Source organism: Desmodus rotundus, chromosome 7 (genome assembly GCF_022682495.2).
Source record: "Desmodus rotundus isolate HL8 chromosome 7, HLdesRot8A.1, whole genome shotgun sequence".
Classification (NCBI taxonomy): Eukaryota; Metazoa; Chordata; class Mammalia; order Chiroptera; family Phyllostomidae; genus Desmodus; species Desmodus rotundus.
Window position 1 is genome coordinate 6,290,095 of NC_071393.1, and position 24,842 is coordinate 6,314,936.

At 56.9% G+C, this 24,842-nt stretch overlaps 2 protein-coding genes across 3 annotated transcripts; one reads left to right on the forward strand and one right to left on the reverse strand.

Annotated features, from left to right (window-relative positions):
• The first annotated feature begins 706 nt into the window (after window positions 1–706).
• Window positions 707–17,679, forward strand: PLBD2 (phospholipase B domain containing 2). 2 transcript variants are annotated; one of them, XM_053928130.2, is made up of 12 exons: window positions 707–1,056; window positions 4,390–4,483; window positions 6,018–6,176; window positions 7,439–7,539; window positions 7,756–7,970; window positions 11,560–11,657; window positions 13,827–13,987; window positions 14,610–14,705; window positions 14,973–15,044; window positions 15,659–15,811; window positions 16,514–16,552; window positions 16,759–16,898. In XM_053928130.2, exons 1-12 carry the CDS (start codon window positions 785–787, stop codon window positions 16,760–16,762), a joined length of 1,464 nt encoding a protein of 487 aa, XP_053784105.1. In that variant the 5' UTR covers window positions 707–784; the 3' UTR covers window positions 16,763–16,898. The 2 variants fall into 2 exon arrangements, with proteins under 2 accessions (XP_053784105.1, XP_053784104.1); XM_053928129.2 differs by having other exon boundaries at window positions 709–1,056; window positions 16,390–16,552; window positions 16,759–17,679.
• Window positions 17,680–20,228: 2,549 nt separating this feature from the next.
• SDS (serine dehydratase) lies at window positions 20,229–24,319 on the reverse strand. Its single transcript, XM_024566801.4, has 7 exons — window positions 24,034–24,319; window positions 23,611–23,650; window positions 23,243–23,382; window positions 23,062–23,150; window positions 22,152–22,379; window positions 21,135–21,259; window positions 20,229–20,437 (listed from the first exon to the last, which is right to left on the reverse strand). The coding sequence occupies exons 1-7, from the start codon at window positions 24,184–24,186 to the stop codon at window positions 20,229–20,231; spliced, it is 984 nt and encodes a 327-aa protein (XP_024422569.1). The 5' UTR covers window positions 24,187–24,319.
• Between the last annotated feature and the right edge of the window lie 523 nt (window positions 24,320–24,842).

Genomic DNA, 24,842 nt, shown 5'->3' on the forward strand with positions numbered 1-24,842 from the left:
TGAACATAGAGAAGTTAAAGAAAATTTTATGTAGTCAAATGTATTCATTTTTTATTGCATCTGCATTTTGAGTCATAATTAGAAAGCCTTTCCCCACACATAAATTATGGACGAGTCCACCCATATTTTCTTCTAGTACTGCCGTTTGATTTTTACATTTAGATTCTCATCGTTTAGAAGTTTATTCTTGTGTATTGATTGAGGAGTGGATCCCGGACCAAACGAAATGAAAAGAAATAGAGAACATTTTTGAGACAATTGGAAAACTTAGCATAAAACCCTGTACTAGATAATAGTATTAAATGAATGGTAAATTTCCTGACTGTTACAATGGTTTATTGTGGTTAAGTAGGGTGATATCTTTTCTCTTACGAGATACTGTACACCTATCTGCTGCATTTAGGGTTGACGCGTCGCGACGCCTTCAATGACTTCTTAAATGGTTGAGCAAAACATATATATAAAGAGAAATTGATTAAATATAACAAAATATTAGCAATTGATGGCAAACGAATGTGTATTTACTCTCCTCCTTGCTACTTTGCTCGGTGTTTGAAATTTTGAAAAATAGTAAGTTGGTGGAAATGTGCTAGGCAGGGTTTTCGAAGGGGAACAGTGCCGGGCTCTTTAAGATGGGCCCCGCCCCTTACGTCCCACTCCGGGCCCCGCCCACCCGGAAGATCTTGGCTCCAGCCCGCCTCTCTCAGCGGCCTGCGCTCTTTCCGCCCGGCGCGGCGGGGTGCAGTCGCGTCGGCGGGGCTGCGGTGCCTGGCTCCGCGCAGTGATGGTGGCCCCGAGGTGCGTCACCCCCGGCGCCCTCCTGGTACTGGCGCTGACGCGGGCGCTGGCCCTGCTGGTCGGACTGTTCTTGAGCGGCTTGACGGGCGCAATCCCGACCCCGAAGGGCTCCTGGGGGCCTGGCGGGCTGGACCCACCCCCTTCCCGCAGCCGCTCGGTGCTCTTGGACGCCGGGACGGGCCAGCTGCGTCTGGTGGATGGCCGCCACCCGGACGCCGTGGCCTGGGCCAATCTCACCAACGCCATTCGCGAGACCGGGTAAGGGTTGACCCGACTCCAAGCAGCACCAGGCGGGGTGGCGTGGGCGCTCAGCCTCACCTGCCCCTTGGACAAGCCTCTTGCCAGTGACAGTGCCCTTGTCTCCCTGGGGGTCAGTTTCCCGCTTCTGAGGATGCAGCACCGCTATCTGGACCGCGTCCCTGGTAGGGTGGGAGCCGATGCAGCATCCCTCAACTCATGGGGACCAGTTCCTTTTAGCCTGGTGTGACAGTGCCTCTGTCTCCCTGGAAGCCAGTTCCTTGTCATCAGGGCCCGTCCGTGGCTGGTGGGTGATACAATAACTTCTATCTCCGCGGAGGCCAGTCCCCATGTCCCATGCCTCACTTCCCCACCCCCTGGGCCTGTGGGGCGGTGAACTCTCCAGAAAAACTTTCTTGGTTGTACTTTGCCCCATGGGTACCAGCTCCTTGCTTGTGTCCCAGAATCAGGGCAGCAGGATTGAGCCTAGGTTACAGGCCAGTCCTAAATTCAGAGACCCTGAGAAAGTCACTGCCTGGGCTCACTCCTCCCTTCCTTCTCTCCTGCTCCCGGGATGCATAGTCTGGAGCCCAGGGCTCCGTCCTTGGCAGTCGTGGTCACCATCCTTCTGGCTGAGACTGTCATTCTGTTGCATGACTCTCATCTAACTCCTTCGCCTGCCTGGACTCCCATTTCCCCTTCTGTGGTCCAGATTTTGAGGATGTGCCCTGGCTGGGAGGTTGGGTGGTACCCCCTCTCAGACCTTCTTGTACCAGGGCCAGGGCCCAATCATTCATTCATTCACTTACCTGGTTTGCTTGGCCTTGTGACACAGAACTGAGCGGGTGGAGGTTCCCCATACAGTGGGGGAGATAGTTCCAGAGGGGGGAACCCGAGTCCATGGGAGTGTGGAAGTCTGCCTCTAACTTTGTCAGCAGGGCCCAGGCCCTGGATCCAGGCTTTGCTGGGGGTCTTCAGAAACTCAGCGTCCCATCCCATCCTGGGCTTATCCCTGTGCTTAAACTATGTGGCCCCTTCCTGCAGGCACGGCCACTGCCCCCACCTCCAGTTTGCTGGCATGCGTCAATTCCTGCAGTGTTGGGGAGACCCAGGTCATCCGCATTGTGGTGTCTTGTGGCACTTGGGCGGGTATCAGATAGAAGGGAAGTCTGGGGGATGGATTTGCTGCTGACACAGGAGCTAGGTGGGGCTAATTTGGGAAGGCTCCCAGGGAGAGGAGGCCACAGGGTTGGCTGGCACCGATGGAGGGAACCAGAGCTCTGTGGCTCCGTGACACTGGTGTCTGGTGACCCGTTCTCTGCTGACTCACACACATCTTTGGCCCTGCTTAGCTGAGCCAAGAGGGCATGACAGAGCTCTGCCTGGATGCCTGCTAGAGGAGGAAGCACAGATGGGAGGCCCAGCTGGGGAAGGGACTTTGGCCCCAGGAGGCCCCCACTGGGCTGCTTTGGGAAACAGAAGTGGGGCGAGGGTTTCCTTGATTGTGCTCATGGGAGGCTCTTGCAGGCCCAGCTCCACCGCTCTGTGACTGTGGGCAGGTCACCACGCCTCTCTGAGCCTGTTTCTTTACCTGAAGGTGTGGAAAGTCAGTGGGATCACAGAAAGCACCTTTGCTTACTTACTGAAGGAAGGAGTGACAGAGACAGGAGCAGGCCTCCTCTGCCCCGTTTTACAGATGGGGGAACTGGGGCCCGAGGTGTGAGCCCAGTTCTCTTCCACCCTTCTTGCTCTCGCTTCGCCATTCCAGCATCTTTTCTGTCTGGGCTCTCATCGCCTCCTCCCAGACTCCCACGCCCCTTTCCCGCTGAGTCTGACAGCACTTGGGGCTATGATGTAGGGAAAACCATCAGAAGCCCCATTTTATATTAGGGAAACTGAGGCCCTCAAAGGCACCCTCTTGAGAACTCGATGAAAGAGAGACTTCTGGGTAGGCTGGCCGCAGGGCAGCAGAACTGTGGGTGGCTGTGTCAGTTTGTGAAGGGTGGGGTCAGGCATCTGCCTCTTCACCTTCTCTTCACCCATAATGGACAGAGGACTGAACCAAAGAACTATAAATGACCAATAAAAACAAAATATATGTAATGACTAATTATGGGACTGTAATTAAAACAACATGATTCAGTTTTTTAACTAGCACCTTAGCAAAGTTGGAAATGGTTAACAGGAATCATTTTAAGCAAGGAAGTGGGCAGACAGGTGTTTGTACATTGCAGAAAGGCAGCATATACCCTGGTGGGGTTCTGGGACTGGCAGGTAGAAATACAGAATTTTGGGCTTTACCCCAGACGTCCTGATCGGTATTGGCTTCCTCACAAGGGCTTTCAGTGACCTGTGTGCACATTAGAGTGTGAGAATTGTGACTTCACAGGAGGAGTAGGGACTGGCCTGCCTAGAATCACATCCTGGCTCTGCCCTTTGCTAGCTCCCTGATCTTGGGCAAGTGTATCATCTAGTACTGGGCAACCGTGCTGTGTAACAAACCACCGCCCAAACCCGGTGGCTTAAAATGGCAACCGTTTACCTTTATGAGGCCAGGGGGGAGTGGGGCAACCCTGCTTTGTGCTGTAAGTCTGCAGGCCTGCTCAGCTCCGTGTGTCTCTCATCTTCCTGGGATCGGTGGGCTGGCCAGGGCTTGTTCTTTGTATGGCGACAGCAGAGGCACAAGAGTTCCGGTGGAAGCACAGGTCTCCTCTGGAAGGCCAATGTTATAACTGGCACAGTCACCTCGACCCACGACCCTGACTCCATATGGCCAAAGTCACGTGGCATGACCGAGCCCAAAGTAAGGGGGCGGGGAAGGACACTTGGTCATTTGCAGTGAGGACTGACTGCAGAGTGACCTGGCGGAGAGCATGGGTACGGGCAGAGGGGGAGCAGTGCCTTCTGCCACAGCAGTTCCCGGGCTCTGCTCCAATTTCCTCCCGTTCTGTACGATGGGCACGTGCCAGTGCGACTCTGGAGGGGTGTCACGAGGATTCAAGCGTTAACAGATATGTGCGTGGCTAGCACAGCGCCTGGCGCAGCGGAAGACCTCAAGAAATGTTAGCTGGTGTTTCCGTGGGGGTGGGGGAAGGTTAGCACAGCTTTTGGGGGGAGGGTGCTTGTCAGTAGCCATTAAAGTGAAAAATGCATGTTCCTCCGACCCCGCATTTCCTCTTCGAGGGATTCAGCCTGACATGTGCACACAGACAGATGGACAGACGTCACGTGGAGGGCGGTTCGTCACTGTGGCTTCTGATGGGTTTGACCCTGGAAACGGCTGTGTGCCGAGCTGAGTGCCGGCTTTGTACCTGTCCCTGTGCCGACCAGGTGTCCCCTCTCCTCCCTCTCCAGGTGGGCCTTTCTGGAGCTGCACACGGATGGGCACTACAATGACAGCCTGCAGGCCTACGCGGCAGGGGTGGTGGAGGCTGCCGTGTCCGAGGAGGTAAGGGCCAGACGGGGACACTCGGGGCTCCTGTCTCCCCCACCCCACCAAATGTGCTCCCCAGGGAGCTCTGGGGCGTGCTGAGCTATGTGCAGAGTAGGCTGCCCGCCCTTACCCCCCGCCTTCCGTCTATTTGGGGAGAAAGGCTCACGTGTTCTCACACATCTACACGAGGCACTGTGTAATCCATATAAAAATATGCATCACCGATTCGAAGCCACCAAGCACAATAATAAAGTGAGCACCCAAATGGAAACCCAGAATGTTCCTGATATTATTGACTCTGCTGTTATTGGGAGGCCCTCTCCCTTCATTCATTCCCTGTCAGTCAGTCAGTCACTGATATTGAGATACAACTCATATGCCAAAAAACTCAATTTTAAAATGTCCAGCGGTTTTTAAAGTATCTTTATGAGGTTGTGCAGCCGTCGCCACTATTTAATTCCGGAACGCTCTTGTCACCTTAAAGGGCTGGAACCCTACAATATCTGGTCCTCTGCGGCTGGCTTCTTTCACTGAGTGTCACATGTACAGGGCTCATCCGCGTTGTGGTAGGTGTTGGCGCCTCATTCCTCTTTATGGCCGAACGGTGGTCCAGGGCAAGGGCGTGCTGTTTATTCATTCATTTGTCGGTGGTTGGACGTCTGAGTCATTTCTGCTACCTGGCTTCGGTGAAGCGGGTTTCACAACATGCAGCGAACCCTTAGACAACATATTCTTTTGCTGTACTTGACTTGGAAGTCCATGAGAGTGCGCGTCACGCATCTCAGACGTCGGGCGGTGTCAGAAGTGGGTGGGGCCATGGTTGGACCCGTCCTGCGCCCACACTGGGCGGGCACCCACTCTGGAAAATAACTTGGCATGGTCTTATAGGGTCAGACACACACGTGCCCCAGCCCCTAGTGGTGACCTGAGGATGTGCAGGAAGTGTTCAAAGTCGCCCGGAGGTGGGAGCACCCAGCTGCCACCAGCGGGTGGATGGGTCAGTCACACAGTGCAGCGTGACAGGGGACGAAAATGAATGAGCACCGTGGGTGAACCTGAGGTTTATGATGGCAAGAGGGAAAGAGCACGTCACAGAGGACAGCCCACAGTGTGACAGCCTTTTATGAAAGCCACACTCCTCATTCTGACCCCCGGTAGCAGTTTTGGGCACCTCGATGGCTGTGGAGGTGGCCAGAGTCTGGCTGGGCCTGTGCCGCGTTGACTGACTTAGCGGACACTTAGATTGATCAGGGGTCCCCAGTAACAGAGGAGGCATAATCTAGGGCAGACTTCGAACGCTAATGGCTTTCAGAGGAGGGAGATGTCCAGAGGCGTCGGGCCCTGTTGGGTGGGAGCTGGGTGGGCAAGAAAGGCCTTCAGGGAGAGGAACCTGCGGGAGCAAAGGCGCAGAGGCAGCATCATCAGGGCGCCTGGCTCTTGGAGACCTGGGTAGGGGTGAGGACTCTGAGCCCGAGTGGGGAGCGTGTGGGGCCCTCAGGGGAGAGAGTGCCCAGCTGCCCTGCCCTCGCCCACCTCGCCCACCCCACAGCTCATCTACATGCACTGGATGAACACGGTGGTGAACTACTGCGGCCCCTTCGAGTACGAAGTCGGCTACTGCGAGAGGCTCAAGAGCTTCCTGGAGGCCAACCTGGAGTGGCTGCAGGGGGAGATGGAGCTGAACAAGGACTCCGCCTACTGGCACCAGGTGGGCATGGCCGCCGTGCTCAGTGGGGTGGGGCGGAGGGTTGGGTCCACTTGGGGACTTGCGTCACCACCAGCGGGGCTGCTGCTCTTCCAGCCGGTGACTCTTCTGTCCCCCACCTCTGGTGGCCAGCCCTTTGATGTGTCCATCACTGTCTCTATCCCTCCCAGCTGACCTACCATTCATCTGTCTGTTCAATCTCTACCTGTCCTTCCTTCCATCCATCCATATACCTGCCTGGTGGAGCTCTGGCCGCCCATCCTAGCCTGCCTGTCTTGCCAGTCCATTCTGCCCCTACGGTCAGGGAATCGCTGTAGTTCATTGCCAGCACGTTGTTTTACTTGCGCACAAGGGAGGTGGCTTGATCGATTGATCACATCAGAAAGGGGTCTTTCTAAAAAAAGAAAGGGAAAGGGGAGAGCTAGAACACCCGGAAGTTTTGTTTTCCTTTGCTTGAGGGAGCTGCCGACTAGTCAGGAGACCCAGGGAGGATGCTCTGCCTTTGGGCCCCTGGCCGGGCCATCAACAAAGTCATTTATGTATGGATTCCGTGGAACATCGCAAGAGTTTAACTGTGAAGGACACACCACCGGCAGCCTCTAGAAAGTGGCTGCCTGTGACTGTGAGCACCTCTACCTCACCTAGGCCAGGTGTGCATCTGTCGCTAAGTAGAATTTCTCACTGTCCACCCACCCACTGACTCATATCCTCACCCACTAACCCATTCACCCATCTGTTCACCCATCTATCCACCCACACACACATCTATCCACTCAACCACATACCATCCATCTTGCAGATGATTATTAAGGGCCTGGTGGATACCCAGCACAGGCCAAGGCCCTGTGGGGACACAGCGATGATACTCCATGGTTACGGAACTATGACAGTCACGATGGGGAGAAGTCAGCCACATGAGATAGGTGCCCTGACACAGCAGTGCAACCAGTAGCTAAACTCAGAGCTGCCTGGGAGGCTTCCTGGAGGAGGTGGCTTTGAGCTGGACTCTTAAGTGGGTGTGATTTGGGAGTTGGCACAGGGAAGGGGCATACAGTTCATTAATTGAAGGCAGGAAGGTGCTTGGCATGGACAGGTAGGTGGTGGTAAGGGGGTGTCAGGGCTGGCTGGAGCCTAGAGGGTGATCTAGGCCTCTCCTGCTCTGTCTGGACCCCTAGGCCAGGCCCTTTCCCCTTGTAGGAGAAGGTGTGAGCCTGGGGGAGAGGCCTCATCCTCCCTCTGCCCCCTGCCCTCTGCCCCCTCCCCAGGTGCGGCTGACCCTCCTGCAGCTGAAAGGCCTAGAGGACAGCTATGAAGGCAGTGTGACCTTTCCAACTGGGAAGTTCACCATCAAACCCTTGGGGTTCCTGTAAGTGCCACCCCCAGAGTGGACAGGGTAGGGGAGAGGGCCGCACATGTCGTAGTCAGACAGGCTTGCGCTCTAGGACTGGCCCTGCCACTACTAGCTACAGGTCTCAGACCGACTGCCTAGCCCCCCAGAGGCCGAGCATCCCCCTCCGTGTTCTGGGTCTGTGACAGCCCTGGGAGCAGGCGTGGTGACCCTGTGGTGCCCTGGCCTCCGCAGCCTGTTGCAGATTTCTGGGGACCTGGAAGACCTGGAGCTGGCCCTGAATAAGACCAAGACCAGGCACACTGTGGGCTCTGGCTCCTGCTCCGCCCTCATCAAGCTGCTGCCTGGTCACAGCGACCTCCTGGTCGCCCACAACACCTGGAACTCCTACCAGAACATGCTGCGCATCGTCAAGAAGTACTGGTTCCAGTTCCGAGAAGGCCCCCAAGGTGGGTGGACGTGGGTAGACCTGTGTGAGTGCGGATGTGGGAGCACAGGGCGGGTTGGGGCTGCTAGGACGCACCACACTCACTGTGGGAGCATTCTAAGGGCTCATCTTGTTGTTTTTTAAAGATTTTATTTATTGATTTTTAGAGAGAGGGGAGGGAGAAAAAGAGGGAGAGAATCATCAACTTGTTGCCTTTCACATGTCCCCAGCAGACAACCTGGCCTGCAACCCAGGCATGAGTCCTGACCGGGAATAGAACCAGTGACCTTTTGGTTCGTAGGCAGAGGCTCAATCCACTGAGCCACACCAGCCAGGGCTTATCTTGTTTTCAACATGTTAATTTTCTCTAGGTTTTTATTTCACAAGGTGTATCTGTTAGCTGGTGCTGCATAACAAACCACCCCCACATTTAAAACAACAAAAGCTTAAAATAGCCATTTGCTTTTGTCACATGTCTGTGGGTCAGCTGGGTGGTTGTGTTGTCCTAGGCCTGACCTGGCTGATCTTACCTGGCTCACTGATGCTTCTGGGGTCAGCTGGGACCAGCTGACTGACCTCGCTTGGCCTCATTCCTAGGCCCCAGGGGTTGGCTGTCAGCTGGCATGATGGGGTAGCTGAGCTTCATGGCTAGCTCAGCAGGCTAGCTCAGGCTTATGCCTGTGACCTCTGGCCAGGGAAGTGTGGACGGCCTCCTGAGGGCTAGCTAAACAACTGGCCTAGCATCCTGATGCCCAAAGCAAGTCAGGGGACCGCTCAGATTTGAGAGGTGGGGGACTAGACCCCGCTCTCTGATGTAAGGAACTGCAGAGTCACATTGCCATGGTGTGGTTGCAAGCATGGGAAGAATTAAAGACGGTTTCGCAAACCACAGGAGGAAGGCACGGAGGCACTCTTCCTGTCAAAGGTGAAAACTTGGCAGCCGAGGCCCACTACCCCATGGTGCCTCCCCGCTCCCTACCCCAGGCGCAACCCCAGAGTTAGTCCCTGCCAGATGTTGTAGTGCCTCCCTCTTGGCCAAACTTAAAAACTTACCGTTGCCAGGAGGTGGCGAGAAGACGGGGAAATGTACAGCCTCAGTCAGTACTAATGGGACTAGGCTTGGCACGGCCACTTTGAAGAGGAACCTGGCCGGCATCTGATACAACTCGAGAGCCGTCACTCCCGTGATCAGCGGTTCTCTGGCTCAGACCTGTCTGTGCGGAACCACAGCAGTTCTGCACAGGGAGCGTGTTCAAGGATGTCACCTGCAGTGGTGGTTTGAAGACAACCTAATGCCCCTTGATTTAAATCTAAGTAAACCTCCAAACTGATATTTATACCGGAAGGCGTGCACATCCTAAGGGTGTAGCTGGGATTCGTGCACGTTGAGCCCACACCTGTGTGTGGTGCCCGGAGTGAGGAACAGAGCATTCCCAGCCTCCAGAAGCTTCTCTCCCGCCCCATGCCGGGTACTGGTTACCAGCCCAGCGTGCTGCCTGTCCTGCCTTCTCACAGCACAGAACAGGTTTGCCTGGTCCTGGATGCTCCGTACACGGGAGCACACGGAACGTGCTTGTCTGTGTCTGCTCAGCAGGGCGTCTGCGAGAGCCGTCCGCGTGGCTGTCTGCAGCGGCAGATTTATCATTCGAGTTGCTGTGTGCCCATTAACATTTCAGTATCTTTTGAAAAGACCCACATAAGTCATACTCGTCTGTGACAGGAAATTGGAAGCTACAGCAAAACATACACACGCAACGAGAATTACTTAACACCCCCCACGACCCGCAAGAGATCGTTTCTCTGAACATTTGGTTATGTTTTCTCTGGACTTTAAAAAAATGCCCCTCAATTTCCCATTTGTTTCCCTTTATTTGTATTACACAGTAGTACGTGAATACATTCCAGCCTCACAGGTGAGGAGACACATCTCCCATGATACCCTTCGGTCCACATTTGAACAGCTACGTGTTCAACTTAACATGTCCCCGGTTGAGGATCGGGGCCATTTCCAGGGCTTTGCTCCTTGGAACAGTGCTGCAGTGAGCACGAGCCCCCCACCGTCCCCCGCCCCCAGAGATGTTTCCTCGTGGAATGGCTAGGTTAAAAGATGGGCACAATTAAAATCTTAGTCTCTAGATAAATGCAGCCAAATTGCCTCCAGGATCGGATGGGCCAGTTTACACTTCCACCACCAGTCTATGAGGGTGCTGACTTTCACCACAAGTTTGCCAGCACTGGGTGTTATGGTTCATTTCAATTTCTTGCCATTTTAATGGATGATAAATGACATTTCAGACTAAGTTTGGTTTGGGTTTTTTTTGGATTAATTTTATTGATGGATAGCTTACATACACATTTCAGAGTAGATAACCTGACAGGTTTGGACAAACACGGGCAGTCTTGTAACGGCCGTTCAGTAATGATAGAGAACATTTCACTCACCCAGGAAAGTTTCCTCTGCCCCAGATAAGGGGACTGAGGCTCAGAAAGGTTTGGGAACTTGCTCTGGGCCAACGAATTAATAAGAAACTGGGCCGCGATTCTACCCAGGTCTCCTGCCTCCAAAGCCCATGCTCTTATATGACCCAGCAATCCCCCTTCCGGGTGTTTATCCAAAAGGAATGAAATCAGGACCTCAGACTGATCCCTGCTCTCCCCTGTTCCTTGCAGCCTTATTCACAGTAGCTCAGGTATGGAAACAACCTGAGTGTCCACCGGCGGGTAAATGGATAAAGACACTCTGGCATGCACACAACACACAATGGCGTATTATGCAGCCTCAGCAAAGGCGGAAATCCTGCCACTTGCAACAGCATGGCTGGCCCTTGAGGGCCCTGTAATAAGTGACATACGCCAGACATGAGCAGACAAATACTGCAGCACCACTTACAGGTAGGATCTAAGCAGGTCGCCGTCATGGAGGCAGAGAGTAGTGCGGTGGTCGCCAGGGGCTGGGCGGGGGAAAAGGGAGGCGCAGGCCGGGGAGCCCAAGCTTCCAGTGAGGAGATGGGTAAGTTCCGGGGACGCAGGGTACAGGGTGGTGACTGTAGTTTACGGAACTGTGTGCACTTGAAATCTGCGCAGAGGGTAGATCTTAACCGTGCCCGCCATACACACCAGGAGGGAACTGTGGGAGGTGATGGACGTGTTAATTAGCTGGATTACAGCCATCATTTCACAATGTATTAAATCATCACATTGAGTATCTTAAATAGGGACAATTTCTGTCACTTATATCTCCATAAAGCTGGGGAAAAGGAGTCCCCCCCCAAACAAAACCTATGCTCTCAGATTTCTGGGTATTGCCTTCTGAATTGTATTTTTTACAATAGGGCTTTGTAATTTAAAAAAAGCAAAGCCAATAAAAGTACTAGTAAACAAACAAAAAATATATATGTATTTTGCTCCTAGCTTCTCTCTCACACACACGCGCACACACACACATATCAAATGCCCGCTTCACTAAACAGCAGAGAGAAAGGTGTGGGGGCTCCCTCCCAGGCCTGCTGCTCCCCACCTGGGGACTCCTGAGTCTCATGAGCGGGGGTGCAGGGCCCCAACATGGGCCTGTCTGAGCAGCACCCCCAACCCTGCATGCTGTCCCCCTACAGAGGACTCTCCCCTGGCTCCTGGCAACAAGCTGGTGTTCTCCTCCTACCCCGGCACTGTCTTCTCCTGTGATGACTTCTACGTCCTGGGCAGCGGGCTGGTGAGTCCCCCTCTCCTGTCACCGTTCTCCCTGGCTGCTCCTCACCCAGCAACCCTGTCGGGCACGTGGCTGCAGCCCCCACCGCCACCCCTGGGCCAAGGTGTGTTTTCCTGGGATGCTACTTGGACCACTGGGTGGGGCTTATTTAAAAAAAAAAAATTTACAGTTGACGAACCTATTATATTAGTTTCGGGTGTCCAACATAGTGATCAGATATTTATATACCTTACAAAGTGATCACCCAATCAATCTAGTACCCATCCGATACCACACATAGGGCGGGGCTTCTTGAATACAGATTCCCAGGCCTCACCTGGGCCTCCAGGACCTGTGGCTGGCCTGGGGCTCTGCATTGTAACACAGCTCCTCAGAAACTGCCTGTCTTGGGGCCCTTATGAAATATCCTTGACCTCAATGACCTCGTCTTGTTCTTAAGTACTTAGGAGAAGCCGTCCCTCCCCCAATGGCCTTGCTATGAAATACCGCCTTCTCTCTTGCCCTCCACAAAACCCCTCTAATCTGGCCAGGTTTTCTGAATAAATGTTGTTTACAATGTGTTGTTTTTATCGGTTTTCCTGGCCAGGGTCCAAACTCGTTTAGAAATCTGTCCCTGGCGCCCCTCGCCCCGGCAGCGAGCCCTGTGGTCGCCAGGGCAACACTGTGGCGGAGGAAGAACATGGCTCTAAAAAACCTTCCAGCACAAGACGCGGATTCCCTGGTGGGGGCAGGGAGTTCTTTTCTGTTAGTTTTTGAGGGGAGCATGGGGTTTAGTACCTTAGGTTGAAAGGCATGAGAGGGCCAGGCAGCAGGTCGGGGGGGTGGGGAGGGACCCCCTTGCCGCCGTCCTGGGTGGGGACAGTGGGGAAGAACAATCGAAATGACTAACTCCAGTTACCTGGAAAGTATCCAGGTGGGACATTTACCTGCCACCCAGATTCTTACCTGGTTTGGTGCCACAGACCCCTCTGGCTGTCTGGGGAGCTGTGAGCCCCACCCCAAAAGAATGTTTTTAAGTGCGTAAACCAAAATGTGTGGATTGGAAAGGAGACCCAGTATCCTGAAACATTACCTAAATCAGCTTGAAACACCTGTGCTGCTTTATTAGCACATAAAACAACAAGATGGGGTAGCAGGCGCTACCTACCGTTGCTGCGAGGAGTCACCGACATCCTGACGTGTGTGCACGCCTGTCACGCGGTGGGAAACCGTGGTGTCTGTCGGTGACTGTCTCAGGTGCCGCTGATGCCTCTGTGGTGTGTCCCCTGTGCTAACGGTGGAGGAGATGCTGAATTGTAGCTGGACGTTAGTGGAAGTTAAAATGTAATGTTTTTCCGAGTCTGCAGACTCACTGAGTACCTCTGCTCCCCTGCTGTAGAAGAGAGAAACCGTCCCCAAGCCCTGCCCCCCGGGGCTTTGGGGCCAAGCTGGTCCCACTCTGGCAGTGGCTGGGGGAGCTAAGTGCAGCAGGGTGGAGGGAGGTTCTTCCTGCCTGGGCGTGGCTGCTCCGCTGGATTTGCAGGGATCCTCTTTTAAACAGCCCATTTATAGCTACTGCCTTCATTTAGCTGTTTTCCAGCTTTGATGAAAAAGGGAGAAGCGTGCCAATATCCTGATGTAGGGGGGAACGAGTACCGATTTAAAAGCTGGAAGTTTGGGGATCGAATCTTGGCGCATCCACTTACCAGCCGTGACCTTTGGCGAGTCTCTTAGCGTCCTCAGTCCTCAGTTTACCTTGCAACAAGAAGGTGCATTAATAACCATGCTGTGTTTTTCCCGGGGGGGCTGTGAGTTCGTGGAGATGGCCGTAGTCTGCTGGGCTAGCAGCATCCAGCCACCCAGCGTTCCCTGCAAAACTGCAGGGAAGGGGTAGGAGAGGGCTGCTGTCTCTCTGGGGAAAGAGTGGACTGACTTGGGGTGGTGAGTCCATTGGCACAGCGCCCTGGGCCTTTCAGGGGCTCTTCCCCAGGGCAGAGCCGGTCCGGGAGCACGAACTCCCCAGTGTGCGTCCAGGGAACCAGAGAGCCCATGCCCCTGAACCAGAAGGTGAGGTTTTAAAGCTGTTAGTTAACCCATGAACTACGGCTGATGCAGCACTGCCCCTTGGTGGCAGCGTGCACCAGTTGTAAGTCAGCTGGCCCTTCAGGCAGCGTCCCCTCGGCTCCCCCACAGGTGACGCTGGAGACCACCATTGGCAACAGGAACCCGGCCCTGTGGAAGTACGTGACGCCCAGGGACTGTGTGATGGAGTGGGTGCGCAACATCGTGGCCAACCGCTTGGCCGTGGACGGGGACACCTGGGCAGGTGTCTTCAAGAGGTTCAACAGTGGCACGTGAGTGGGCTTTGGGCACTGTGGTCTCCCCACCCAAGAAATGGACCAGCCTCCCCCTAATGCTCAGACCCTGGGGGGCCTAATGTGGCACCAGAGCCACTACCCTCACCCCCTGCAGAGCCCTGTCACGGAGTCTCATTAGAGCCGCCTCCCTTGTTTGATCAATGGGGAAAGTGAGGCTGGGGAGGGAAAGCATTTGCCCATCTCTTGCAGGCTTCTCCACCCAGGGAAAGGCCCCCAGTGGAAGGACAGGAAGAGACTTTGGAACTTGAGAGCTCTGGGGACAGTGGAGGGGGGCGGCTGTCCGAGGAGCAGGATGTGGGTGGAGGAGGACCCTGTGAACCAGAGACACTGGAACTGAACAGTGAGGGGCTCAGGATGTGGGGCAGAAGTGACCTTTGCTCCAGCAGGCACTGGGGAGCCATAGAGTCCTCTGGAGCAGGCAGGCAGTGTGCTGAGAGAAGAGCTGGAGCACACCTGGTCCGGCTGCAGCTCCAGATGGCCAGACACCCCCAGGCCACCCGTGCCCTGTGATTCCTGGCTGTGTGGAGCACTGCGGGCAGAGGGAGGCCGGGGCCATAGCCCCAGGGTCTGCTCAGTCCTCCCTGCTTGGGCCTGGCAGGTACAACAACCAGTGGATGATCGTGGACTACAAAGCATTCGTCCCTGGCGGGCCCAGCCCTGGGAGCAGGGTGCTCACCGTCCTGGAGCAGATCCCGTGAGTCCCCTGGCGGGGTTGGGAGGGGGGGCGGCGCGGGTGCTCCAGGCAGAGGGAATCGCAGAAGCAAAGGCTGGGAGGCGTGGGAAGTGAAATCTAAGGAAGGTGAGGTTGGAAGAGAGGACAGCCCTGACTGGGCCTCAAGATTCCGGGCATGACCTGCCTCCAGGCAGTGGGGAGCGGGGTGGTGGTGGTGGGGCCCTTGAGCCGGGCAGGGCCCCCACGAGCCCCTTTTCTCACCATTCCTGCCCTGTTTCTCGGTCCCAGGGGCATGGTGGTGGTGGCTGACAGGACCTCGGAACTCTACCAGAAGACCTACTGGGCCAGCTACAACATCCCGTAGGTGTTCCTCCCTGCCCCAGCTCTCCCTGCGCTCAGCTCTCCAGGCTGGGGAGGGGCTGTCCCACATGATTCCCTCCCACCCCGCTTCTGGGCCAGGAAGGCCCTGGTAGTTTTGTGGTGCAGCCGTGGGGCTTAGGTCAGCATTCATGTGACTTCCCAGTCTGCAGGGTGATGGGGGTGGTCCGAATCAGGTGTTGACCCTGCTGTGGCTCCCTGGCTGGATCTGCTTTCACTGGGCCGCTGCTCGGTCCCTTCCTGCCGCTCACTGCGCTTCCCTGGGTTACGTCATTTGATCCTTGCAGCGGGCCAGCCACAGCTCCTGTTCCCGTTTCATAGCCCGTGACACTGAGGCCCTGAGGGAGTGCCTCACTTTCCCAAGGTTCCATAGCTGCTCGGTGATACAGCCAGGGTTTGAAGCCATGTCTCTTGGACCCCCAGAGCCCCAGCTTGGCTGTCCCGCCGAGCCACCCCCCAGCACTAACGAAAGACATTTCTATTGCTCTCCTGATGGTTGTTAGTGCCAATCCTCTGGTGTGGCGGCCCCTCCCCCTCCGTGGCCACGACCAGCGAGGTCAGTGGGAGTCAAGAGTGAATGTCCTCATCCCCGGCAGGTCCTTCGAGACCGTGTTCAATGCCAGTGGGCTGCAGGCCCTGGTGGCTCAGTATGGGGACTGGTTCTCCTACGACAGAAGCCCCCGGGCCCAGATCTTCCAGCGGAACCAGTCGCTGGTGCACGACATGGCCTCCATGATCCAGCTGATGAGGTGCGTGGGGGACAGCGAGCTCTGTGGTCTCTGTTGTCACTCATTTAAACGTCACAACCAGCCCGGGGACCGGCAGGGTGACAGTGTGTAATGGCCGATCTAGGGGGCTGTGGCCCCACTCAGTGTGAGTCCTGGGACAGGTGGGGACACTGAACTGCTGCTGAGTGACCACCCTGTGCTGGGCACGTGCTTGGGACTGGACACACAAGTGCCAAGCATGTCCCCCACCATCTTCAGGGGTCCCCCTGCCCCACGGACACGTGGGAAAGCATCAGGCACTCACACGGATGCGGGTGTGTAACTAGGGTTGTCTGAGCCCCCAGAAATGCTACTGAGGGACAGGGTGGGGTCTCTGGCCTGACTTGGGATGGAGCCCAGGGGCATCCCCGAGGACGGGGTGCCTGAGCGGAGGTCGGAATGACGATGGGATGACGAGGAGGAGGGGGTGAGGGGGACTCGGGCTCACTGAAGGCAGGTGGCTGTGTCAGGGGGGGGGGGGGCGCTGCTCCAGGCGAGTTTGGCCCCTCCCTGGCCTCCCCTCCCAGCACAACTGATGGCCCCTCCCTTCCCGTATCCAGGTACAATGACTTCCTGCACGACCCCCTGTCTCTGTGCAAAGCCTGTGACCCCCAGCCCAATGGGGAGAATGCCATCTCTGCCCGCTCTGACCTCAACCCTGCCAACGGCTCCTACCCCTTCCAGGCTCTGCAGCAGCGCTCCCACGGCGGCATCGACGTCAAGGTGCTGGCCGGGCCTGTGGGCGGGTCATCCTCGTGGCTGGGAGGGCATGATGGGGAAGGCTGGGGTCCAGGCTGACGGCAGGGCAGGAGTGGGGGCAGAATTGAGCTGTGGTTGGAGTGTAAATTAGGGTGGGCTCCAGGGCCCCAGGGTTGGGTCAGTGTGGAGCCCAGCCTGAGCTGACACTGGGCGCTCCGCTCTACCCCCAGGTGACCAGCAGGGCCCTGGCCAAGGCCTTGCGCCTCGTGGCAGCCAGTGGCCCCACGTGGGACCAGGTACCCCCATTCCAGTGGAGCACCTCTCCGTTCAGCGGCCTGCTACACATGGGCCAGCCCGACCTCTGGAAGTTCTCCCCCGTCGAGGTCTGGTGGGACTGAGGCGCTGTCTCTACCCGGCTGCCTTCTGCCCCTGCTGACCGCAGCAGGGCCACGCCGCCTTGACCTCCTGCTCATCCCCTCCGTGGCCTTTGCCCCCTGCTGTGTGCAGAGCCGAGACCTGGGTCTGCCAGGTTCACTGTCATCCGGGCACCTCCCCTGGATGGGGCACAGGACCTGCAGGGGCCCAGAACTGACTCCCTCTCCCCCGAGGTGGGTGAGTGTCATCTGTCTCCCTCTGCTTCACTGTGTCTCTCTCTCTTTTTCTTTCTGTTTCTCTGTCCTCTCTGCTTCTCTCTCTCCGCCACCCTGGGGCCCCATCCTCAGGCTGCCCCCCTGAGGGATCAGGGTCTGGGCCCCCGGTGGTGCTTGAGGGGCCTGTTCTGGGCCTGTTGCCAGTGGCTCCGGGGCTGGTGGGGTTTCAGCCCTGAGCCCCGGGCATTACTGTGGTTGGCGTCTCCTTCGGCCCCAGCTCCTCTGCCCCTTTAGGAAGCAGCCCCCTGATGCCCCTCTGGACAGCTTTCTCAAGGACAGAAACTGGAAAACAAACAAAAACCAAAGGTTTTGGTGACTTGTGGCTGGAGGGGCCTGAATGTCCTCACTCGCTGCGGGGCAGAGAGGAGCGTCAGCCCCGTGTCCCAGCCTCACACCCTGCCCCTGACTGGGCTCGCCCCTGGCTTTCAGGCAGTGCCCTCAGCTCCCCTGCTGCAGGCACCAAATCACAGGCTGTGACACCATTAAACGGGAGAGGCCGTGGCCGGGGCCTCTGTGCTGTACTTCTTCCTGGGGCAGTGGGGAAGGCTGGGGCCGCGCCTTTTCTCCCCTCGAGGTTGGGGTCTGCACTGTCCTCCCACGCATCTTCCCGCCCTTCCTTCCGTCCTTACACCTGTCCATCCATCCAGCCAGCCGTCCGTAGGTTTACGGAGCTCCCACTTTGTTCTGGGTGCTGTCCCGGGACCCTGTTACCCGCAAGACCTTCCCAAGTCCTACTGTGGGAGATCAACGCAAAACAGAGTCCCTCCCCACCTATTCATACCTGAAGAGCTGCGTTGGAGACAAGGCTCGCCCGAAGCTGTGTGCCTGGGGGAGACAGCACGGAGCCTGCGGTCAGAGACCACCAGGGCTCACACCCTGTCGCCGTCTCCTACTAGCACCAGGAGCTAGCCTCCCTCAGCCTCGGTCACCTCATCTGTAAAGTGGGACGATGGCATGAGCAACACTTCCCGGTGGGAGCATGGCGTGGTAAGGATTTGCCTCAGTGGTGGCTGTGACGCAGCTACGTAGGGCCTCGAACACTCGGCCTTTGTGGACTAGTGGGTGTTACTGAACACTTAGTGCGGACCGGGCACTGTGATAAGGCCTGTGGAGATCGTATGAGCAAAGGTCCGCGACACGTCCCTGCTCTTAGGAAGTTTACGTTGGAGAGGTAATCAGCCAAAAGAGTGAAACAGGCACGTCAGGTGTTGACGGATGATGTGGAGGGAATAGAGCAAGGCTGGGAGCCTCAGGGTGGGGGGTGGGCCTCCCCCAGGGCCGTTCTAGAGAAGGGGTGACTCTGGTCCGCTCTCCAGAACGATTCGGGCCCCTTCTGCTTCCTGGGAGGTGGGGACAGTCAGGGAGCCAGGGTGATTCTGAAGAGTATGGGCACGTGCAGATGGTCATCCAGGGAGGCTCCAGCTGACCCAGCCCAGGCAGGGCAGAGGCCGCCAGGAAGGCAGCAGCTTTCAGGGCCTGTGCCCCGGGCTTTCCCATAACCCTCAGCTGCAGGAGAGCAGCGGCTGGCTCACTGGGGACTTCAGCCCCGCCTGAGGGACATGGGTCCAGCCTGCTGGGGGGCTCCAGCGCACAGTGTCTCAGCCCCTCTGCTAGTGGGTGGAGGTGTCTGCCTTGCCTCGTGGGGGTGCGTGCTCGGTCCAGGCGGGACAGTGGGAGCTGGAAGCAACCCTGCTTGGAGCAGGTGCTTCTGAACTGGGTGCCGTTCTGCCCCACTCTCCCCGGGAACAGTTCTGGAGCCACAGGACTGCTGACTTCCTGTCCCTGCCAGCCCTTCCTTGATGTCCCATACCCTGGGAGTTTACCGTGCATGTGGAAATCAGTAGGCAGGCTGGTGGCCCTGTGGCTTGGTGTGGTGGTCCACTGTCCCCCTAAAATCTCATAGCTTCTGCTCTTTGTTGGGGTGCGCTGCAAGCCTGGCTCATCTTGTGGTTCTCTGAGAGGTCGGAGTGCTCTCAAACTTCACTTGGAACTTGGGATCCAAGAAGGTGCCCAGCGGTTGCTATGGGTGGAATGGGGACATTCCTGCGTGGTGATGGGGGGGTCCTCTCCCAGACCTCAAGACTCCTCTGTTTCACATGCTGCCTTCAGCACACCTTGGAAGAGAGGCTTTCATGTTTCTAGAGGCTTTGCCTGACACTGACTTCACATCACTCCTTCCCCGTCCTTGAGATGATTGTCCAGTGTCGGTTTACACACCTCCAGGGATGGGGGGCTCACTACCTGGCTCCCAGTGGTTCTGTGCAAAAATCTGCCTTCACTGGAGGCAGCCCTTGTCCCCAAGCCCCCCTTGTTCAGTGCCACTTCCCTCACCAGCTTCCCACCTCCTGGCACGCAAGCTCAGCCGGGGTGGGGGTCTTGAGTTCCACGTGGGGCTCCAGGGTTCCTAGGGGTGGAGGTGGAGGTTGAGGTTGCTCACTGCTGAGAGGGAGGCTGGAGCAGGCATGATGGGTGGGGGGAGGGAGGAAGACAGCAATGATGGAAAAACTCAAGGGATGTTTGCTTCATAAATACAGATTTTTCTTTTTCAACGAAAATGTTTGCACATTAGAAAAATGAGTGAGGGCAGGACTGGGCTTCCTGGGGGGAAAAACAAGAAGGTTCCTCAGCCCTGGACGGTGGCCCTGTCCACCTTCCCAGGTTGAAAGCCTGGGGTGGGGACACCTCGCTCCGAGGGGGAGCATCGTACTGTGGTCTTGGTCCCTCCCACCCACCTCGCTCTAGGGACCTGATATGTTATGTTACATGTGGGCAGTTGTCACCCTGGCACGGGTGGCTAGGGACGATCACAGAACAGTCACGCCGACAGCAGGGGTTCCGTTCACAGCCCCGCTGACTGCTGACCTCCCGCCTCCACCTCAGAGCGTTGGCCCCTCCGCACAGGAGGCTCGTGGGCGCAAGGAGGCGCTGACCAGCCCGGCTGCAGGCTCCCAGCCAGACACGAGAATGGCATGTACAGCGTGGCACTGGGTAAAACTCTTGCACCTGCAGGGGCTCCCAGGTGGTGGAGGGAGGCACGCAGGGGAGCACTCTCACTTGGGCAGCTCATTTATCATGCCCAGCTGTTTCTTGAGGGCCTGCAGCTGGGCCAGGCTGATGTTGCTGCCCCCACAGACAATGACCACGAGGGAGGACAGGGGGTTGCAGAGCTTCCCCTCTCCTTGTAGCTTCTGAACCACATGGCTGTAGACAGCGGCCAGGGCTGCCCCACAGGCGGGCTCCACCAGGATCTTCTCATCATCTGCCAGAGGAGGGGGTGGTGAGGGCAGGTCCCGAGTCTTGCAGGGTGCAGCATGGGGGGTTGAAAGCCCATCTGCTGTCAGCCCATCGACTTTGGCTACAGACTCAGCTCCTCCCATCATTATCCTGGATTGACCTTCCAAACCCTGAGCCAGGGCGAGGTTCTGGCATTAGTGCTAACACTGATGAAGTGATTGCAGTGGCCTGAGCAGGGTATTGAGAAGGATTCTGAGGCAACATCTGAGCAAGAGTGGCAAGGTTGATTGGCCAAACTGACACTGGTACAGGAGAATTAAGTGGCAGCCTAAATGCTACAGTGTATGGATGTGTGTATGGATGTGTGTGCCATCCTTGTCCTAGGCTGAACCCAGAAGATGTCCAACCTAGCTACAGACCCACTTCTTAATCCATCACTGAGGCCCATACTTTCCCTTTTCACCCTGGCTGCCAGGAAGCTCAGAGCCAATATTTTAAAATAGTTATTGTTTCCTGTTGTCATGGTTATCAGGCTTACTTCTTCATTTGTGCCTTTGCCCTTTCTATTTTTACTATATCATTTTGAATGGGAAGTTACCAGGAATGGATGGGAGACAGAACTTAAACTTGCAGTGATGGGAGCCTGTGGTGTACCAAGTGGCCAGGACAGCCCCTTAGTTCCTGAACCAGCGGGTAGGGTCTTGCAAGGACTGGGCACATACCCACAAACCTCTCAATGGCGGCCACAGCCTCCTGGTCCGAGATGACTTCTGAGAATATGGGGTGTTCCTGGAACATCTTCAGGGCCTGGGCTGCCACAGTCTTCACACACAGGGCCTTGGCCACACTGAGGCGGGGCAGGGGGCATGGGAATGGGGGGAACAGGGAGGAGAGGGGACGGAGAGAGAGAAATTTGGATTGAGCGTGAGGGGAGGAGGAACTGGGGTCGTGGGCATGGGGATGAGCATTCCCTCTGCAGCCGTAAAGCACCGAAAAGTCCCAGGGGCTTGCAGCAGGTGTGGCCATGTGACTTAAGTTCTGGCCAATGAGTGGTAAGTGGAAGTATTGTGTCTTTCTTTAAAGGGAGACGGCATAGCTTTGGCCCAGCTTCCTCTTCCCTGCCAGATGGAATGTAGGTGTGATAGCTGGCACTTATGCAGCTATTTTGGCCCCTGAGACTACATAATAAGGATGATGGAAACTCAGGGAGCCTGGGCCCCTGGCTTCATGGAGCTTCCCCTGGATTGTGTACCTCTAGATTTTTTTTTTTCAATAAGAGAGGAAATAAAAATCAATTTTAAGTTGCTGCTTTTTTGGATTCCTGTATAAAGCAGCCAAAACTAATTCTAATTAAACACTGCATGTCAAAGATTTGGGGCTGGGATATGAATTCCTTGGCAGCAGGAGCTGTGTTGATTCACCTGTCCCCAGGATCAGCCAGTGCCTAGTAAATGGTTGGCAAATTAATAAAGAGTGCAAAACCCTGCTGCAGAGAAACTCAATAAATGATCAGCATCAGACTTTTTGTGCAAGGAAGTATGATGTTCGCGGTGCAGTCACACAGGCTTGGGCTCCGTCCCTTGCAGGACCACTCACCAGCTCTGTGGTTCTGGGCAAGTGAACCAAGCCTCAGTTCCCTCACCTGTAAAATGGGATTTCAGGATCTGCCTGGCAGCCAGCACTGAGGGGGAGTCCCTACGGCCTGCTGAACCTCACATGGAGGGCCCCTGGATGCTCACCTGGTGATCTGGGGCAGAGAGACGAGCTTGCTGGCAGAGGCGGCAGCGTGGAAGCTGTGGGCTCCCTTGGTCTCCAGGGCGATGATGGGCACGTCCCCCCAGCCCACCTCATGCAGTCCCTGGACCACTCCGCACAGCAGGCCACCGCCACCCACAGACAGCGCGATGGCCCCTGGCTTTGTGCCCAGTGTCTCCTTCAGTTCCTTCACGATGGACGTGTGACCTTCCCTTCAGGGTGGCAGAGGGGGCAGGTCAGGGCTGGGCTTCCTGGAGACACTAGACAGGGGACCCTTCCACTTGTCCCCTCCTCCCCAGGTCCACCCTGGTTTCCAGCTGCCAGCATCTCATCCCCAACTGAAGGCTTCCTCTGGCCCCAGGGCTGCCTCTGAACATGGCAACTGGCAGTGCCAACCGATGACACCCCTGAGAATATCTTTCACCCAGTGTCCGTGGGAGGTAAGAATTAGGGGTGTTGGTGCCTAAACACCCCTGCTGGTGGGTAGCCCTGGTCTGTGCTCTGTGCTGGCTCTCAGGGGCCCCCACAAAATGGAGCTCCAGCTGCCCACAGCAGTCTCCTGCCCACGAGATGTCGGGTAGTGGCTTCTTTCCTTCCTCATCACCCCTCCCTGCTTCTCTAAGGAATCGCCTCCCAAGCAAACTGCTTTCCCTGAAACCCTCGTCTTGGGGTCCACTTCTGGACACGTCCAGTGGCAGACACCTGTGTACCAGAGAGCACACAGTCGCTCACGGCCGTGGAGAACGGGAGTTGGAGCAGGCGTGTGTGTGCTTCTGTGTGATGGCGTGTGCATGCACACATGTGCCACTGCTGTGCATAGTAAGGTGACAGGTGCCCACCCGGCGGTGGAGGAGGGGGACGCTGCCCACACCAGGCAACCTGGGCTCCACGTACCAGATGAGGGGGTCGTCAAAGGGAGGGATGAAGACCCAGCCTGGGTTCTTCGCCAGTTTCTTGGCCAGCTCGAAAGCCTCGTCCAGCATCTGCAAGGCCACAGGGGAGGCAGGAGCCGGTGAGGCGCCGGGACACGCTCCTCTGCTGCCGGCTGCCCTCCCTGCCCCAGGCTGGCACTCACCTCACCCACCACCTTGACTGTGGCGCCCTCACTCTTGAGCCCCTCGATGGTGGTGGCGGGGGTGGTGCTGGGCACCACGATCGTGGCAGGGATGCCCAGCTTCCTGGCGGCGTAGGCGGCCGCCATGCCCGCATTGCCCGCTGTCAGGGGCGGGGGGTAGAGTCTATCAGTGCGGGAAGGCCTGGGAGCCCGACCTCCAGCCTCTGAACCCCTTTGGGTGACCTCAGGCCTCCCCCTGGAGTTCCAAATTGTGCCTGCTGCAAATGTGTGCAACAGCTCATGGCTAGGGAAACCGGGGCCTAGGGAGGTGGGGCTCTTGGCCCTGGGACACACAGCGGAGGACAAGTGGAGACAGACAGGCCACTCACCTGAGGAACAGACGAAGTGTTTACAGCCTTGCTCAGCCCACTGTGGAGACGAGGGGGGAGGGGGTCAGGCCATCCCTGGGCTCTTCCCTCCCACCTGGAACACCTCCCCGGGATTCTAGCTGAACTGTGCTTCCTTCACGTGGACCTTGTATTGCCCTCACCTGTCAAATGCCGTCTTTCCTCCCCAAAGAGCCTGATCCAGGGAAGGGTGACGGAGAGGCTGGCAGCGGACAGCTCTGGGGTCAGCCCACAGGGGGCCCTCATGGCGGGCACCCCTTATCCAGCGAAAGCGCTAATGGTGGGTGCTCAGCCACTGCGAGGAGTCAGTGGGGCCTAGCCTGGAACGCCTGGGTTTCACAGGGCACTGGCCCTGCCCCCTCGAGGAAAGAGGACCTGCCACCCTTGCCCGGAGCTCTCCCGTACCGTCTGGCAGAGGTGTCCGATGCCCCGGATCTTGAAGGAGCCTGAGGGCTGGGAACTGTCCATCTTGAGATAGACGTTGGTGCCGGCCACTTTGGACAGGGCCACGCTGTCACGGATGGGGGTCTTCACGTGCAGGGGCTCTCGGGAAGTCATTGCTGGGAAAAGGGAGGGAGCAGGCCAGGGAGCTGGGTGTCTGGCTGGACCAAGAGAGCGAGGAACAGGTTGGAGAAGGTCTAGACGGATGGATGGGCAGACAGTCCACAGACAGATGGAAAGGGGACGGACAGGTAGACAGTCTTCTGAATTGTCCCAGGGCTACCAGGTCCCTGGCTTTATTCCCTGGGCACCTCTGGGCAGCCAATAAGGCCTCAGGGCCAGCCACACCTCCGCCAGGACACGCCCCCTGGCCTGAGGCCCAGGGCTGCCCAGAGGGGAAGGGGAGGCTGGCAGCCTCCTCCAGTCTCTCTCCCTGACCCCTCTCTGCTCCCTTCCTGCCACTTCCCCTCCCCATCCCCAGCGTCTTCATTTGCACAGAGGACAATACCCAGTTCCCAGGGTCTCTAGGAGGCTGCAGGCGGATGGTGTGAGACAATGCTCTTAAAGTCACTAGCAGGTGCTCGGTACATAGTAGGCACCCAAGAAACAAACCCCGGGAGAAACGGGCACGGTCGTTACCTATGCCCGTCCTGCGGAAAGGGAAACTGATGCACGGACAGAGGGCGGAGCTGGTGCTGGAGCCCAGCAGTCTGACTCGCGAAGGTGCAATCAGAACCTGTCCTCTATCGCCTTCCCCACCATCCTTTTGGGAC

Coding starts and splice junctions, on each gene's coding strand:
- PLBD2 (XM_053928129.2), top strand. CDS start 785: ATGGTGGCCCCGAGGTGCGTCACCCCCGGCGCCCTCCTGGTACTGGCG. Junction 6,177..7,438: donor ACTCCGCCTACTGGCACCAG/GTGGGCATGGCC, acceptor CCCCCTCCCCAG/GTGCGGCTGACCCTCCTGCA. Junction 16,553..16,758: donor ACGGCGGCATCGACGTCAAG/GTGCTGGCCGGG, acceptor CTCTACCCCCAG/GTGACCAGCAGGGCCCTGGC.
- SDS (XM_024566801.4), bottom strand. CDS start 24,186: ATGACTTCCCGAGAGCCCCTGCACGTGAAGACCCCCATCCGTGACAGC. Junction 23,651..24,033: donor TCGGACACCTCTGCCAGACG/GTACGGGAGAGC, acceptor TCGTCTCCACAG/TGGGCTGAGCAAGGCTGTAA. Junction 23,151..23,242: donor CAGTCAAGGTGGTGGGTGAG/GTGAGTGCCAGC, acceptor GTGGCCTTGCAG/ATGCTGGACGAGGCTTTCGA.